Raw genomic sequence first — 16,188 nt, forward strand, 5'->3', positions numbered from 1 at the left:
TGAGGGGAAGGGCCGCAGGAGTGAATAGTGGTACCAGTTCCTCTCCCCCCACTCCCACTAAAATTGAACACCTGTACAATGCAGTTCCACTATGATCTCAGTATAATGTCCACATGCACAGGCTTAAAGCTAAAAACCCTTTGTCATCTGAAGAATTTAAAAGTCCAAATGCAGTGAGCTCTCCTCTTTTTTTAGATACAGATAGATATCGGTGTTGTCAATTCAACCATTTACATAGGTAGGGATTTCTTTTGTGCTCTGGGGCTCAGCAGCCGTGGAAATACTTCCTGTGGCAAAGAAAGAAAATAAAATAGTCAGTAAATAACAAGTGCATTTAGCCATGGAAGATCTTTGAAGGTATCACCTTGCTGGCCTCTGAGATTCAACTGTTCCAGACTGACACATTCTTCCCAGAAATGTTTTCTTGTCATTCAAAACACTGAAGGTGATGTCCTGTTCTTTTGCTAATGAAGATGATTCACCCATGTTGAACAGAAGAGGGAGAGGCCAGAGCAGAGGGGTGGAGGGAAGGAGGGGTTGAGGTCCTCGAAGGAAAGGTGTAACTCATTTGCAATTATAAGGTGTTGGAGATTTCATAAATAACCTTAAGCTTTACATTTGCAAAAGACGAGCCTAAACCACTCACATCTAGAAAATATGGGGGATTGCTGCCAGAGTTTGGAAAGAAAATTAAATGATCCAGAGACATTCATTCACATTCCTCCAAGGAAGGATCCCTGAATATTAGTCAAAGGGATGAAAAAAAAAATGGCTTCTAAACAAGCACACAGAAGAGAAACACCCAATTACAGTCTCGCTTTGTTTTCCCAAAAGAAAGAAAACTCATTAAAAAAGAAATTGCTGATTTCCAGAAACAGATGAGCTGGTTGTATAGAAGAGTGAAGAGCCTATGCACTTTCTATTCTGTTCATACCTAGGTCCAGACCTTTTCATTTTGTCAACAAGCTGTGATTCAGTTTCTTCATTCATCTTACTGACAGGATGGAAAAAGACTCTTAGGAAGTTTGTTGGGCTGATTCCTTTTTATAGAGAATTGAGTCTGTGTATCCCACGCATTTACCTTTTGTACTCGCTAGTGTGGTTACAGGTGCAAACCAAGGAGTTATAAAAGGCCAATTTCTGGTTCAATACAGTGTCCAGTAGCACATCTGAGAAACACAAAATGCTAGCTATTGTAGAAAGCCAGAAATGCTACAGTTGCACCAAATGAAAACTTAAACCCAAAATTGGCTTTTGACTACTCTTATCCTAGAGACTTCAAAGGATTAGTTTCCAACACCAGCAAGAGCAGGTTTGAAGATACCTCAAACAGCATGTGACTGACTCTTGCCACTTTGGTCTCAGTGACCTGTGAAAACATTTGTTTCCATACCTCTGGAACAGCATGAATGAAAGTCACTACATTCTTTCAGAAATGAGAAGCTTAAAGCCTCTCTCAAACTCCAGAAAGAGAGCTCCTAACTGAAATTGGGTGTTTCTCCCTTAGCAGCTTACATCAATTTTTCCTTGGAGGCTTCTGGGGGAAAAAGAAAGAAAAAAAAATGGAAAAAAGAACTGTTAAAGTTTAGGACCCACCGCTCCGGGTCTTGGCTTGAAACCTCTTGGTGATCCACAAGCCTTTTGGAAGTCCTCTGTCCAGACTACCTTGGTTGCATTTCCTTTCCTTGGGTTCTGGACTGTGGCCTGGGGTTGCTCTGTATGGGGAACACCACATGGGAAGGTTGGTCCCCTCATTCCATCCTGTGTTTTGCTAAGCAGGGATGTCTAGGTCTGCTGATGAACAGCTGCTTAAAAGCTTTTAATAGCTACCAGAGCTATCTTTGGTGAACAGGTGAGGAGAGACCAGCATTGATTGAGTAGGGGTTCCAGCTTAGACATCAGTTTCAACAAGACACTTTCTTCTTTTTCCTCCCAGTTTGTTTCATTGGCCACAATCTTAGCACATTGCATACCCTCCTTTAATTGCCCTTCCCCTTGCTCCCACTCTAAAGTAGTCATGACACCAAACCTGCCTTAGCAAACACCCCATACAATTTAGGGACACCTTTGGCTAGGATCTAACGTTTGATTAAGCTGATGAAATTGTGAAAATAAGGGATCTCAGTTGTGACTATGCCTCACTCATATGTGAGTCAGAACAGCAGCTCTCTAAAACAGGTCCATGGCATTATCTGCAGGGGTCCTATACTGTACCTCTAAGTCTGAGCCTGCAGAATCGTCACCTCATAAGTGAAGCTGAGCTATGCTGGCTTTAGCACAACATGTCCTCAGGCTGAAACCTCCCTGCTCCATCCTGAGACTTTTACTGCAGTCAGGATAATGGAAAACATACAAGCATGAGCAAATGTGTGATTGAACCCAGTATGCCCACTTCAAGTCTGTCCAATTTAGGTCCTATGAAATCCTGCTTTGCAAATTTCCAGCCACACAGAACTGTGTGAGTAATCAGCCTGAGGGCAAACCCAGCTGTCCAACACTGAGATCCCAGGTTTTGCTGGATTTCCCTGGCAATCAGCCAGGCCAGCATTGCTGCTGGCAACAAGGTCTGGCACAACACAAATGCCACGGCAGTCAAAACATAAACAAATATTTAGCTTTTAGATCTGACTTACCAAATCACCTGCTCACCTCAATGTTCCAGGTGAGGGTGGCTGAAGTTCTGAATATGTCTCAGGTATGGGGTTTAGCCCCACAACTACATCAGCCCCAGCAAAATAAATTAAATTGCCTTATAGCGCAAGTTAAGTGCCAGCAGGGTTTTTTGAGAAGGGGAGGGGATCTACATAGAGCAACTAGGAGAGAGAAAAAGCCTAAAGTTGTTCCCCTCCCTTTCATTACATGGCAGTGAGGGAGAGTCGAGAGTTAGCAAGATTTCCTGTAGTAAAACTAATGCTGCAGCAGAAGAGGATGGAAGGAGTGTGCAGGAATATGGGAAGAGGGAGGCTGAGAAAAGGGTTAGCCAATTATAAGTCAGAGTCTGACCAGCTGCAGGATGCTGCAAATTATTTACCTATGGGCTGGGCTTCCAACTTCTCATCTACTAGTTGCTGAGGGCTCACCAGCTCACTTTGAGGGACATTAGGTATGCTTTCCCTCTGACTGACTGGACTGACCATCTCTTGATCTTTTTCATTCTGCATCTGTGCATATCTATTAAGGCCAGGAATCTTCCTAAAACATCAACAGAAACCATCATTGTGGGGTACTCTGGCAGATGACGGAGCATCAGCTATTACAAACCAAGAAACAAATCACTGCAAAAAAGAAAACTCAGTAAAACAAAACCCAAACACCTCAGTGAAAGGCAGCAATGTGGAGAAGGAAATGGCTCAGTGAGCATCATACCTTTTGAATTTATAGATTACAAACACAGCTAGTCCCACAAAAACGACAGAGAGGAGCATCAACATAGCTGAACCACTGTGACTGGGAGTCAGGTCCACCAGGGGAGCTGCAAGAGAGGGGGAGAAGGTTAGAGCTGCCCCCAGGTCTCATCTGTCCACCCATCTTCAGGGCTTCTCTCCCTTTTTAATCCAGCTGGGAGGAAACTTGGGTTCAGACCATTTGTGGTGCTCAGCGTACAGCTTGATGTGAAGCCCTGTAGCTTTCTCCTTAGAGGTCTCTCCTCTCTGGCCTGTTAGAGGACTGCCTGAAACATAGTCTCTCATACTGCAGACAATTACCTGAGGTAGTTGCAAATGAGGTCACTTGGGTACCAAAACTAGTGTTTTCTGTATGATCCTGGAGCTACCCATGGGCTAACTTGTCATGTTGACTTTCTGTTTTGCTTGGAGCCAGTCTGAGTAGCTCCCAATGCATAGTGAATAATGAACAACTGAGTCCTCAGTTTTACTTAAGTAGTAATGCTTACCATTATCCTCTTCCTTTGTGACCAGAAGTCCATTGCCCTCCACATACACTGCCTCAGCATCCATGACTTACCATGGCAACCTATCGTCACACCTCTGACATTTTCAGTTTCTTCCTTTATCCCCTCCCTACTCTTCTGAACATATTATGCTCTCTTTCCCCTGGTGCCCTGCTCTCTCTCCACAAGTCTTCCATGCAAGAGAGTACATACGTTCAAGAAAAAACAAACAAACAAAACCTAGTAAACCAAAAAGTCTCTCTGTGCTTCTCCTACAAGTTTTGCTCACCACATTTTCATAGCTCCTTGCAAAATAAGGCTACACAAACCAGCCAGAAGTGTGGCTTTCCCAGAAATACAAAGCAAATTGTATTAAATAGAGACAGTTTCCATCACTCATACACACACAAAGACATCTAGCATCCACAAAGGGACACACATAAAACCAGAAGTCTCAGTCATTCATGCAGACATTAATAAAACACTATAACAGACATGCAGCTGTAGGTTACAGAGAGCTAACGCACACAGCAGATACCTCCTCGCTGACTGTCTCTACCTGGTGTTACATGCAGAACAAGGTGTAGGTAGTGCCTTCCTCTGTAAAGCAATGACTGTAACTTGAAGCACTGTCACACATATTCTCTGTCTCTTGCCCCTCTTCACATGCAGTGAACACACCCATCCTAAACCAGAGCCAGCAGACACAAGAAAACTTGCACATGCTAGTAAGTACTTACTCGGACACACATATCACAAGCATAGACACTTTCAGCTCTCACACGCAGCCTAATAAAGCCAAAGTTTAGCAGAATAAGTGAAAAAACTTTGCATTCACATATCAAGCAGGCTGTCCTCAGAAAGGTGAGGCACTAGGGTGAAATGATCCATTATTAGCAATTCCTCATACATCTCCACTCTGTGTCCTCTGCATCTCTATTTTGTGGGTCTCTGCAGTTCCGCAGGATGATGAAGTGGCTCTCTGGCCGATTCAGGTTCAGCATCACTCAGTGTTCTTGTTATAATGCTGTGCTGAGAGTCTGGTAATGAACAGCTATTTAACTGCTTTGTGAGGAATATTGGCATATTGTACTCTGCCTTGAAGATGAGGTTGTCTGTTGAGCTGGGGACACTGCTTTGTTTTTGGTTTTGTTTTTCATAAGAAGAAGGAATGAACATGATGAATGGATTGCAATCTGTTGTCCATAATTGCTATAAATTAATCCTTTCTCTAGTGTGGCCTGAACAAAGAAGATGGAGGTGCTAAATGTTCTGAGCCTAATGCTTGTCATTCTTCTGTGCTCCAGGGAATGCACATGCTCACATACAACATGCACATGAGACGCACACACACAGAGGCTTAATTCTACAGGTTCTGTTTCAAAATCCACACCAAGCTAGTTTGGATACCTGTCCTTCTGTTTGTTGCAGCACCTCTGCTGCAGAAGTTTCTGCTGTGCATGATGAGGCACACACAAAGCGAGGAACATACATGTGCATATGGGAACATAAATGTAGGCATAGGTATACATAGGTGCATTTACACAAACACATGCTGAGGTTTATATTTCAGTCAACTAGAGCCAATAGCTACCAGGAATCCAATACAGAAATACAACACAGTGAAAAGTCTGGGACAGAAGGGATACCACAGACCAGAGTAGCACCTCTGGACCACGTGCATCCCCCTGGAGTGTTTTCTAGGGACTGCTTCCAGTGCTGGTTTGTGTTCCAGGATTCCCTGCTTTATTTTATTTTTATTTTTAATAAAAGCTGGGATTTAAAAAGGACAATTCTTCTTCCTTGACAACCAAAACAACCATTTTCAGCAGCAAAGTAAATCTCTCTTTTGGAATTTTGTGAAATTCTAAACTATTCTCGAGTTTTGATGTCATGAAATCAGGCCTTTTGTAATATTTAGACAGGGAATTGAGTCATGACCTCTGCAGCTTGATAAGGAGACATATTCCATCAAAGACCTCACAGTGGCTGCTCTCTGGGCTTTTTAATATCTAATCTGGCAGTCCAGACTCATTTTGCATTCTTATTGAATCATATTTCTGCAAGAGACAAAATCCTGTAGTGTTCCTGTAGGACACTGTGAAGCCAGTTACAGTGATCACTCACCTCTCACCAGTGGCTTCGAACAGAAGTACAAAAAGCCTACCTTGCAAGACAAATGATTGTTTGCATCTATTGTGGACAAAATGTACTCATTCCTGGTGTGTGTGTAAATAAAAATAAAAATGTGCATTTTCAGTGAGCACGAAGATCATGTGTTTAAACAGCATATCCCAGCTGCTCAGCCTGAGCTATCCCTCTGCTTCAGCCTGAACTAGCAAGAAACAGGCCATCATATCCTTGGAGTCAATACCATTACCTAGCATAGCAGTACACCATGCTGGTAGACCCCCATCTTTTGGTTCCTTCAGGGCAGTAGGCAAGGTTTAGTATCCCTGAACAGTGCTATGGTGCCTCTGCTAACTGTCTGGCTTTGGGACTGGAGTTATGCAGCTTTTGCCAGCTCTGAGCGTGGATGGAGCAGCTGGCAGCTCTGTGTACTCCCTCATGCTGACGTGCCCAGAATTCCTCTCCAAGAAGTTGCAGGAGGCTCCTACTTACAGCACAAACTTGGACCCAGATTGGTCTTGTATTAAAGGCAGGACTGGAGAAGAAGTTTTAAGTGTCATCTGTTTCCACTACACAAAGTCAGGAATGTTCCTTTGGTAGCAAGAGGAAAAGTTGAGCCTCACCCAGGAATATCTGATATGATTCTTTCTAACTGTATTTTTTTAGAAATGGCCTAGAGGATATTCAGGGCCAGAGTAGTCATGTCTAAATGTTCATTTGGGATTTGATCTTGACTTAATGGACATTGATCAAAATGAAAAATAGGCATGTGCATTGGCAGAGTAAGTGCCCAGAAACAAATTACAAATATGGCAAGGAATTGCAGGTAACTCTAAATTTGAAGGTCATATTAAGACGCTTTTAGATAAGTTTATTTTAAGAGATGGGCACTGAGCATTTTCTGGAAGTACATATAGCATCACGGGTCATCACTGAAAATTCAGGCCAAGGTTTGCTTGTTTGGTAACAACTATTATGTAAAATGTATATGAATTTAAATCTTAAATGTAAAGTAATGTGATTCTTCTGAATCATAGGTCTATAACCTTTTTCCTTTTTTTTTTTACAATCTACAGGAGAAAAAATCAAACTGATGTCTCAAGCTGTTGTGCACTTTTTTTTTCTTTAAAGATTACTCAGCTGTGTTGCATCACTGCTTTTTCATGCTTTTGGTTCTAACAGGTCTCAAAATAAGTATCTGATCATCTGTTCAACAGCAAATGGAAAGCAGAAACATGCAGCAATATTCCCAGGGCAGATATTATCAAGCTCTGCTTGAGAAAAATTAAATCTTTTAAACACCAAGGCTTTCTCCTGGGGGGATTTAAATGCAGTCACATCACACGTTTTCTTAACAGTCTCTTTTTCCTTCCCTTTATGGACAAGACAGCATGTGGACTGACAACAGCTTGGGTAGACCTGTTCATAGCATTAAAAGCTTTTTGCAAAGCAGTTTGCTGGTAAAAGTGAACTGAGGCTTTTCGTTTACAAGTTAGCAAAAGAAGCTGATACTAACTGATGAGAATTATCAGCAGCTCCTGGAAAAAATGAATTCCTAATAATCCTGAGCATGGATTTGTTTGTCCCATTTCTTGTAGTAGTTAAATAAGGCCTGTGCTGTGAAATGAAGGTTTATCATACAGAATAGACAGAGGTGCATGTAATTAAGTATCGGGACTTTGGAGATGGCTCTTTTTGAGATAGGATTTGTTAAAATCCAAACTGCTTAAGCTTATGTGTGTGCATATGTAGATTGATTCCAGTCTTTCAGACTGTTGAACAACTTCCGACCTGTGCTTAGTAGCTTTGAATGTTTATTGCTTCTAGAATATCTGAAAATGTCCAAAGATAGATGGTAACCTTTGCACTGTGTGATCCAGGCCGAGTATGCCACGGTGCTATTTAGCTATTGAATATTTCAGAGACAGCCAAGAAGTACACGTTTCTACTGCATTTCCAACAACAATAGCAAATTCTTGCACATAAGTAGACAAAAGGATTAGCTGCAAATGCAGAAGCCACTATATCTTTGTCATGATAAAGGAAGGACAGGCAGAGCAGGCATTTTAATGTCTGCACATACACTGAGTTATCATTGTGACATAAAAATGATAAATGTTTGAAGTACAGCTGATAGCGCACTACTACCATTAAGGAATATATTGCTTGCAACACAGAGGGTGTACACAGAAAGAGAATACTGACCTGATGTTAAATGAGCAGCATGGACAAGGATTTGAACCCCTGGCTTCAACTCAAAATGGACCAGGTTTTGGTTCAGCTTCTGGATCAGTGTTTCTGAAATCTAGAGAAAAGGATAAAATAAGAAATATATTTGTTTCTTTATCATTGGTTTAGATTGCCAATAGGAAATGGATCTGCACGCAAAGCAAAGGTTTTACAGAGGCACCAGGTTTCTGAGCACAATTTCCCATCACCTTACAAAGAAGGAGTTTGTGAAAGCTGGACACCTCTGCCAGTACTAAGTCCAGAGTGGTTTGTGTACAGTTAGCAATGACTGATAGCAACAAGTTGCCCTGTCACACCCCTGTAGGAGCAAAAGGGAATTGAGCCCCAAAGGAATGTTATACCCACATGTGTAAGTGTCTGCAGGACCAGCTAGCAATGGCACATCACTGAACTCCATTCACTATTCAAGCAAAAAGAAGCATTTCAGTTGTTAACACTAATTTGCTCATAACAAGTAAATTTGACTTGTTGAGTGGCCAGCTCTAAGATCTTAGAGCATATTCATAACATGCAATATACCTGAATCAAAATGAATAGTTTAAGTCCTTACCCCAGCTTCCACTGAAATTTCAAGTCCTAAATCCCAATTTCATTTCATCCAGCTCTGAGTTTCAAGCCAGCTGCTCAACGATCCTTTAGTATGGACCAGAACCAGCTTGAATCTGAAAGTATTTACTAACTACAGAGTGCAGCTTAGGTGAAATGCATGTTCCGTCTATTCTTATGGGCTACAGACAGAGAGAATATGCTCTTGCGTTCTCTCTTTCATTGGAGAGACATTCCACAGAGCTTTTAGGTCACTATATATCTTGCCATAACTCTGATGACAATAGATGTCTAGAAGAAATGAAGCAGATTACTCCTTAAAGGACACAATAGAAAAGATGAGCATTTGCTGAGATAAGACCTTATGAAATCCATATTTTTAAGTGAAGAAGCCATGGTTTAGTCAATCTGTTGGTAAACATTCACTTTTTTAAAAGTCAGTTTATCACAACGTACACAGACCCACTTTATCTGTATCACTCTTAATTATATCCAAGAAGTTCCAGGCATGTTGCCATTAAAAGCAAAAAATACAGATAGATTAATCAAGGAATGGAAGCCTATAGATATGGTGTTGATAGTTCCTTGTGTGACTTTGTTAATTTGCTGGTATTTCATGTATTTCATATTTTCTTACAGCAGTGAGTAATTTTCCAGTTGAACACAGCCACTGTTCTGTGTGCTGGTTTATTAGGGAGAAGGGGTTTGAAAACCCCCCAAAACCAACCCCACAAGCCTTAATATGCAGTTGCTGAGAACATTGTGTTTTTATAGTCATAGCAAGATCAAGAGGAACCATATTCTAGTGCTCACCACTTAATTTAATTTGTTTTAAATAAATCTTTATTCCTTCCTGAAGATTAATGAAAAATTGTCAGAAAAAAGAACATTCCAATAATTTTTACACCATCGTTTTCATGTTCTTCATTTTTGTCCGGTTGAGTTATTTCAATAAATGCTACCCAGATGTGATTAGATGTTCCTTGGTTATCATTCATCATAGTATGAGATTTATCTGCCTCTTTTATTTTTTTAACATTCTTAATGGTTCTTTCAATACTTTTGGCTTGTACACTTCATTTCTGGCTGCTGATCACTTGAATATGTGCCTTTGGTCCAATACCAATTTGGCAATAACTCTTACGGGCATTTTATTTATATTCTTAATATATCTCTTTAAAGTTTACAATTTTTTCATTGGTGCCAGAATGAGCAGTAAATATATTTCTTCCAATAAAAAGAAAAAAATACCACCTGCTTACAAAGAGCCATCTGCTGAGATCAGAGCAGCAGGGATGGTGACACAAAGATGTGCTGTACATAAAGGAAGCCCGGGAAGCAAATTATATTCCTCTTTAAGAACTGGAACGTATTAATAACCAAGACTGACAACTATAAAGAGTGCTTCATCTCTAAAACTGGGGTAACAGATGCAGACTGATATGCTGTAAACCAGGTACATTAATGGCTCATGGCAATAACAGGAAAATACCACCCTGGCCATTTCCAGGCCCATATATGACCTAACAGCTATCCTCCATATCCTCACAGGAATTATCTTCCTTTGTGCTCTGAGATTCTGCTGCTGCTGGAATGGCTGAGCCTATGAACAAAACCACAAGTCAGAGAACTGAAGAAAAGCACCAACCACATTGTGTCGTTCCTCTTCAACACATTGTGAGAGCTGCATGAAATGGTCAGGCAAACAGTAGAGGTAAAAACCATACATGATGTCTTCTATATGAAAAGAGGCTTAATGTGATGTATGAGAATGCAGCTAGAAGATGTTGCTATCTAGTACCAGAGAATGGTTTCATCAAGGATTTGGGCAAGAAACGGAAGAATAGGAGAATCTTGAGAAAGTCAGCACGAGAAAGGACCAGAGACTCTGTTTGGCACCAGTGACATGAAGGAACACTGAGTTCTCACCTGGCCTGCCTGAGGACTCCTGTGGCACAGAGTGAAGAGGGCAAAACATCAGCACTGACAGGGACATTATAGCCGAGAGGTGCCATGGCAGCCTCCCAGCAGGAAAGCCAAGTACGCGAGAGAAAACTCAACCAATATTCTTGTCTGGCAAGGTGATGAAAAATCATAATAAAGAGAGAGGTAGCAAGTAAAAAAGAAAAGGAAGAAAGGCAGAGAGAAACAGTCACAACTGAAGTTTATTATTACTGTGGTGCATTGTTACCTGGTCATGAATGAGGTCCTCATTGTACTACATCCTGCACAAATGCAACTCAGAATAAAATTATTTCTGCCTGAAACCATCAGTATCTCACCATAAGCTTGAAATAGCCATCACTGTTCCAGGTCTATATGAAAAGTGTCAAAACAGGCAGCACCTGTTCATGCTGCTCAGAGTACACAGCATCTTTCCTTCCTCCTTTCCTGCTCTCAGTGGCTTTTTGAGTGCAGCTTTTTTGCCCGTGTCTCTATGGCATCTGAACAAGTAAAAAAATTAGTAACAGCCTGAGACTTTCAAAAGCACCAGAAGTTCTTGTAAGAATCAGTTATCTGCCTTCCTCAGGCAGCTCTGGAGATTCCTGACACACACTTCTGAGGGAAGAACAGATGCTTTCAGACATGTTTTTAAAATGTTTGCTTGCTTGGTACAATATTTTCATTTCTCTTTACATGGAAAGTCAGATTCTCCTCGAAACAGGAATATAGACAGTATAGAAAGAGGGAGAAAAAACACATTTCTGTGCTTCTAAACATTAGCTGAAATAGAAACCATACACAATGGTTTGCAAACATCAGTATTGAGGTCAACGACCAGGTTACATAGAGCTAAAGTGCCAAATTCACATTGGGATAGGACACTGCTCTCCAAAATTGGACCTGATGATGTTTCTGGTCCTCACATGGTTCCAAGGGGATCTGTGAACCCCAGATCACTCGGGACATTCACTTTGAGATTGGAGAAATGGCTCATCTGCCATTCTTATTCTGTCAAGTCTATTTCTACCTCAGTGGATTACAGGTCATCAGAATTTAACCCAAGAATGGTTCTGACTCTCATAATTTGTTTACAACACTAATAAAGTGTCTTCGAAATAAATCTCCACATAAAGGCTGAACTCAGTCACCAAGGTAGTGAAAAAGGTGTCAATGGGAAACATTTTGGGTCTTGTGCCTCTCCTTATTACTGCACTCAAAGTGGTACCATAGATGCATTTTTGTTTAAAAAGCAGATAAAGAAACATCATAGTACTTTGACCTGTTTCAAAACTAGCTATGCAGCTCCAATTGAAGAGCTGGACCTTCAGCTGGGGAATAGGTTGGCCTGAGGCCTGTCTCTGTTCCTCTCTCATTCCTGGAGATGCAACTAACTCAGCTCAAGACAAAACTTCTTAGAATAGCAACCTCCTAATTTATAGTCTTCAAGAGTCTCCCTTGTGAAAATAATTAGCTTTCAGAATTAGTTTTGGTCCTTAACTGAGCCTCATTGACTTTATCTGCTTCATTTGCAGAATTAAGCATGATGTGCAAAAATAATTCAGTAATAGCAACCATTCCTCATGTATCATTTTTCATCAAAGGACTCATAATGAATAATAATAGCAGACAATTTATGAAGGAAAAAAAAGATATTCCAATTTAAAAATGGAACAAAACAAAAATTAATTTGGCTTCTCTTAGCATTTTGTCAGAATTAGGACTGTGAAAGAACCATGTGCACCAAGAAACAGAATTATTACTCAGAAGGGCATTTTTCCATACTTTTATTGAATTTTGAAACCTCTGGTGTAAATTGGTTTAGACTAATTGAATGTGATTCAACTGTGCCAGTATGTACTAGCTAAGAATCTAGATAATTTTGTAGATACTGTGTAAGGATCTCAACTAATGAGTGCTACACTTCTATTCAATTCATTGAGTAAATCAATAAACAACTAAGGAAAGTATTATGCACATTGATTGGTAGGAAGCAACTTAAACCCGCATTACAAAAGTGAATCAGGACTCAGGGCAAATGTGGATTACTCTAAACTGTGCTACTCGCCCTGCATAACCTTGCTTACTTCACATGAGGCCTCTAAAGCTTGCTTGCCTTAGCACTGAATAGAACATAATCACTGATTTACAGTGTCCAGCGGGTCCATTTCTTGAGATCTTTTAATGAAAGATGCTAAATCCAAGCTGCTGTTAGTATCCAGAGATACTGTGAGAACACAAGGCAGAGGACATTCCTGAGGTTACTCTGGGACAACAACCGACCAGCAGATATGAACCCAGAGAGAACCTGGACATAAATGTCAGGATCCACTTTAGATGAACAAAGGTGGCCAGAAGGAGTCTTGATAATCAAGGGCTGCTCTGTACACTGAGCAAAAGATGAGAAGGCAAGGGGGCCAACAGTCACAGTTAACTCAAAGGTATTACGACAAGATATGTAGACAGCCTCTTCTGCAGCACTCAAACAGCTGATCTAAGCTGGCTAAGGAAAAAAAAAAACTTGGTATAAGGTCTTATTCATATTATTCCATTATCTCCCCACCTGCCTTTCTTTCTTAAATATTGGCCCAGCCTTCCCTAAGCATCCAGTGGAAGATTTGGTCTGCATACAAAGGTACAGATGTTACAAAGATGTCTCCTAGTAACACTAGTCGATTTACTCCTCGTCCCGGAATTTAATTTTCAGGACGGATTGCCAGCATTTTCTGTAAGATTTGAAGGTGTTCTGTCATGATCTTGTTGCTAAAATATTTTTATGACAGACACATCTGAATTACATAAGAGGAAACAAAAGTAAATATGCTAAAACACTAAAGCTTAGGACTGTGGATGAAAAAAAAAAAAAAGTTTAAAAAAAGACAGAAGCTCCATCAGCTACAATAAAGCAGAAGTAAAACAATCTCAGGAAAGAATCCTGAGACATATACACAAGGCATTCTCCATAGCGTTATATTCACCCGAGGTATTTCATCTCCACAGTTCATCACTGTCCATTTGATATTCAGTCATCCATGTCATTTCCCATCTCTTTGGCTGAATACAGATAATGGCCACAGCTGCAACACGTTGAGCACAGTTGGCCACCAACCAGCTGGTGTTGCCATTTGCCAAAGACTCTGTAATGCTTGTTACATTGCTGATAGCTCTTTTCAGAATAAAGATTAATGGCCTCAAATGTCATTAACTAGTTGTTCCTACATCTATTTTGCATTCTGCTTTCACAGTTATTTTGAATAGGCCAGGTAAAAGCATGTAAATGGAGAACTAAAGGGAAACATGTGAAAACAGCACTTTAGAATTCTTGTGCTTACAACTCATTTGACCAACAGTAGACAAATTCACTAAATTTGACAAAAAGCCTCCATTATTAAAGGTTGTAGAGAGAAGATAATTTGTGAAATGCATAAATAAAAAAAACAACCCTTCAGAATCTTCCTATAGAGTAAAACTGTACACTGAAATGAACTGAGTAATTGTGTCTGTGTATTTGTATCACTGCCCTCTACTGAATTGTAAGGAGAATATTTTCTTACCACGCATTCATTTTGAATTGGATTAGTGCTAAAAATTACTCAAAAATTACTTGAAATGCAACTAATTTGAGGTTTGCCCTTCACTGAAGAGAAAGAATTCAGGGGTTTTGAAGTGGCAGATCTGAATTCTGTAATCATCACATTCACCAAGCCTGTCCATAAAGATGGTGTAACGACTGCATGCCAGCCCAAGTGGCCAATGGCAATTCTGGGTGGCTGTATTTGCAAGGTTTGGGATATTTTAGTGGTGTTGTAGTGATAACATGCAAATCAAACTGCAGCATTTTACATCTGCCAACTATTTCTACATTTTTAAGCAGGTTAGCAATCTGTCCTCAGTTACTGTGAAATGAAGGAACTAAGTAACCCAGTAAAAAGAAAAAAAAAAGCAAAGTTACAATACTCTGGTCGTAAACACAAGAATATGCAAAATATTTTGGGATTCTGCAGGATGAAAAGGCCTTTAGATTTTTATGAAGCTATGAAGAATCACTTTACACTGACTACAGAAAGTGGAGTGGATCAAGCAATCTGAGTTCCTCAGAAATTTTGTTTATGTATGAGATGGAATTGTCCCATGCTTCTTATTGAGAAAATGTCCCCAGCTTTATATGTGGCATATTTTTTTAGCTGTCAAGAGCAGTTGAACTTTTTAAAAGGTACTTCAGTCTCCCATGGGAAATATCAGGAATGCAGAGTTCAAATTTCTAAATGCAATCTGCAAACAGATATGACAATAATTGGTACTGTGTGTACATACACACACACACACAAAAATTGGGGCACTTGAATGAGAGTGGTACATCAGCTCAAGGAGAAAATGACTTCTACCATCCACCCACAGCCTCAACAAGAGCATGAGACACAAATGCATCACCCTAATGGAAAACTACACGGAAATGTATATTTGTCAGTTGCGATACAGGGCCTAGGACAACATCCACAGTCCCACTATTATTGTACCAAACAATTAATGGCTTACTGTGTTTAGACTCATAAAAGATGAGTGACACAGAGTAGTATTATAGACTTGGACAAGTGGGAGACTAAGACCTAGATTTTCAAGGGACAGCGGACATCCAGCTGCCTCTGAAGTCTATGGGAATTATGTACCTAGAGATCACAGACTGGCTGGACAGAGAGACCCAAATGTATACTTAAAAAGCCAAATTAGTATGAACCAGATAAAAATAGACCAGCTTAATCTGACTCAAGGGAAAACAGCGAGAAAGTAACCCTTTGATAGTCATTAGATATATATCAGATTTACTGGTAAATGTGAAAGTCCATGAAACCACATGTACCCTTCACTGTTACTCATGGCAGGATAATGTTCTAGTTCAGGTGATGAAATACAGCTTGGTTGGTTAAGCAAGTTGTACAGGTGCTCTGTGACAGACATGGCCTGCAGCAACTTCAGGAGTTTCATGTGGGGAGATGTAGTTTGAATTCCTTCTTCAGCTACTGTTTCTGTCAGTTTTCCCTTCCATTCCATCAGATGTCCTTAGCCTTGCGTGTTCTAGCTAACAAAAGTTAGCATGCACCACTCACATGGCTTCTCCCTTTCAAACCCAGGTTGGATGAGCAGAATATAAGGACAACAACGAGTCCTTTCTTCTGTTCTGGAACCTGGCATGGGAGTATGGTGGGTTCAGGTCTATGTCACCACATCCACATCATATGACAGCAAGTATACATGCTGAATCTAGGAGGCTCTAATAGGAAGGGAAGGGACGAGAAGGAGAGGGCTATAAGCACAGTTCATTCTACTGATAAATCCGTCCCTACAGCATGCATGGTGGTTTTTGTGCCCTTCTGTGGTGTTTCACTCAGTTTCACTAACTTTTGATTTTGAGAATGGGTTGGGTTTTCCCTCTC

At 40.5% G+C, this 16,188-nt stretch overlaps 1 protein-coding gene across 1 annotated transcript in view; it reads right to left on the reverse strand.

The window, feature by feature from the left end:
- Positions 1 to 230: 230 nt before the first annotated feature.
- Positions 231 to 16,188, reverse strand: part of SORCS1 (sortilin related VPS10 domain containing receptor 1) — a gene marked incomplete at its 3' end in the record, with an annotated part of 285,174 nt that continues 269,216 nt past the window's right edge. Inside the window, exons 24-28 of the mRNA XM_080347835.1 lie at positions 8,225 to 8,324; positions 3,367 to 3,472; positions 3,032 to 3,192; positions 1,597 to 1,715; positions 231 to 287 (exon numbers count right to left, since the gene is read on the reverse strand). Coding sequence (XP_080203961.1) covers positions 231 to 287; positions 1,597 to 1,715; positions 3,032 to 3,192; positions 3,367 to 3,472; positions 8,225 to 8,324 — 543 coding nt within the window. The remainder of the gene's footprint in view (positions 288 to 1,596; positions 1,716 to 3,031; positions 3,193 to 3,366; positions 3,473 to 8,224; positions 8,325 to 16,188) is intronic.

Source organism: Nesoenas mayeri (genome assembly GCF_963082525.1).
Source record: "Nesoenas mayeri genome assembly, chromosome: 7".
In the NCBI taxonomy this organism is placed as follows: Eukaryota; Metazoa; Chordata; class Aves; order Columbiformes; family Columbidae; genus Nesoenas; species Nesoenas mayeri.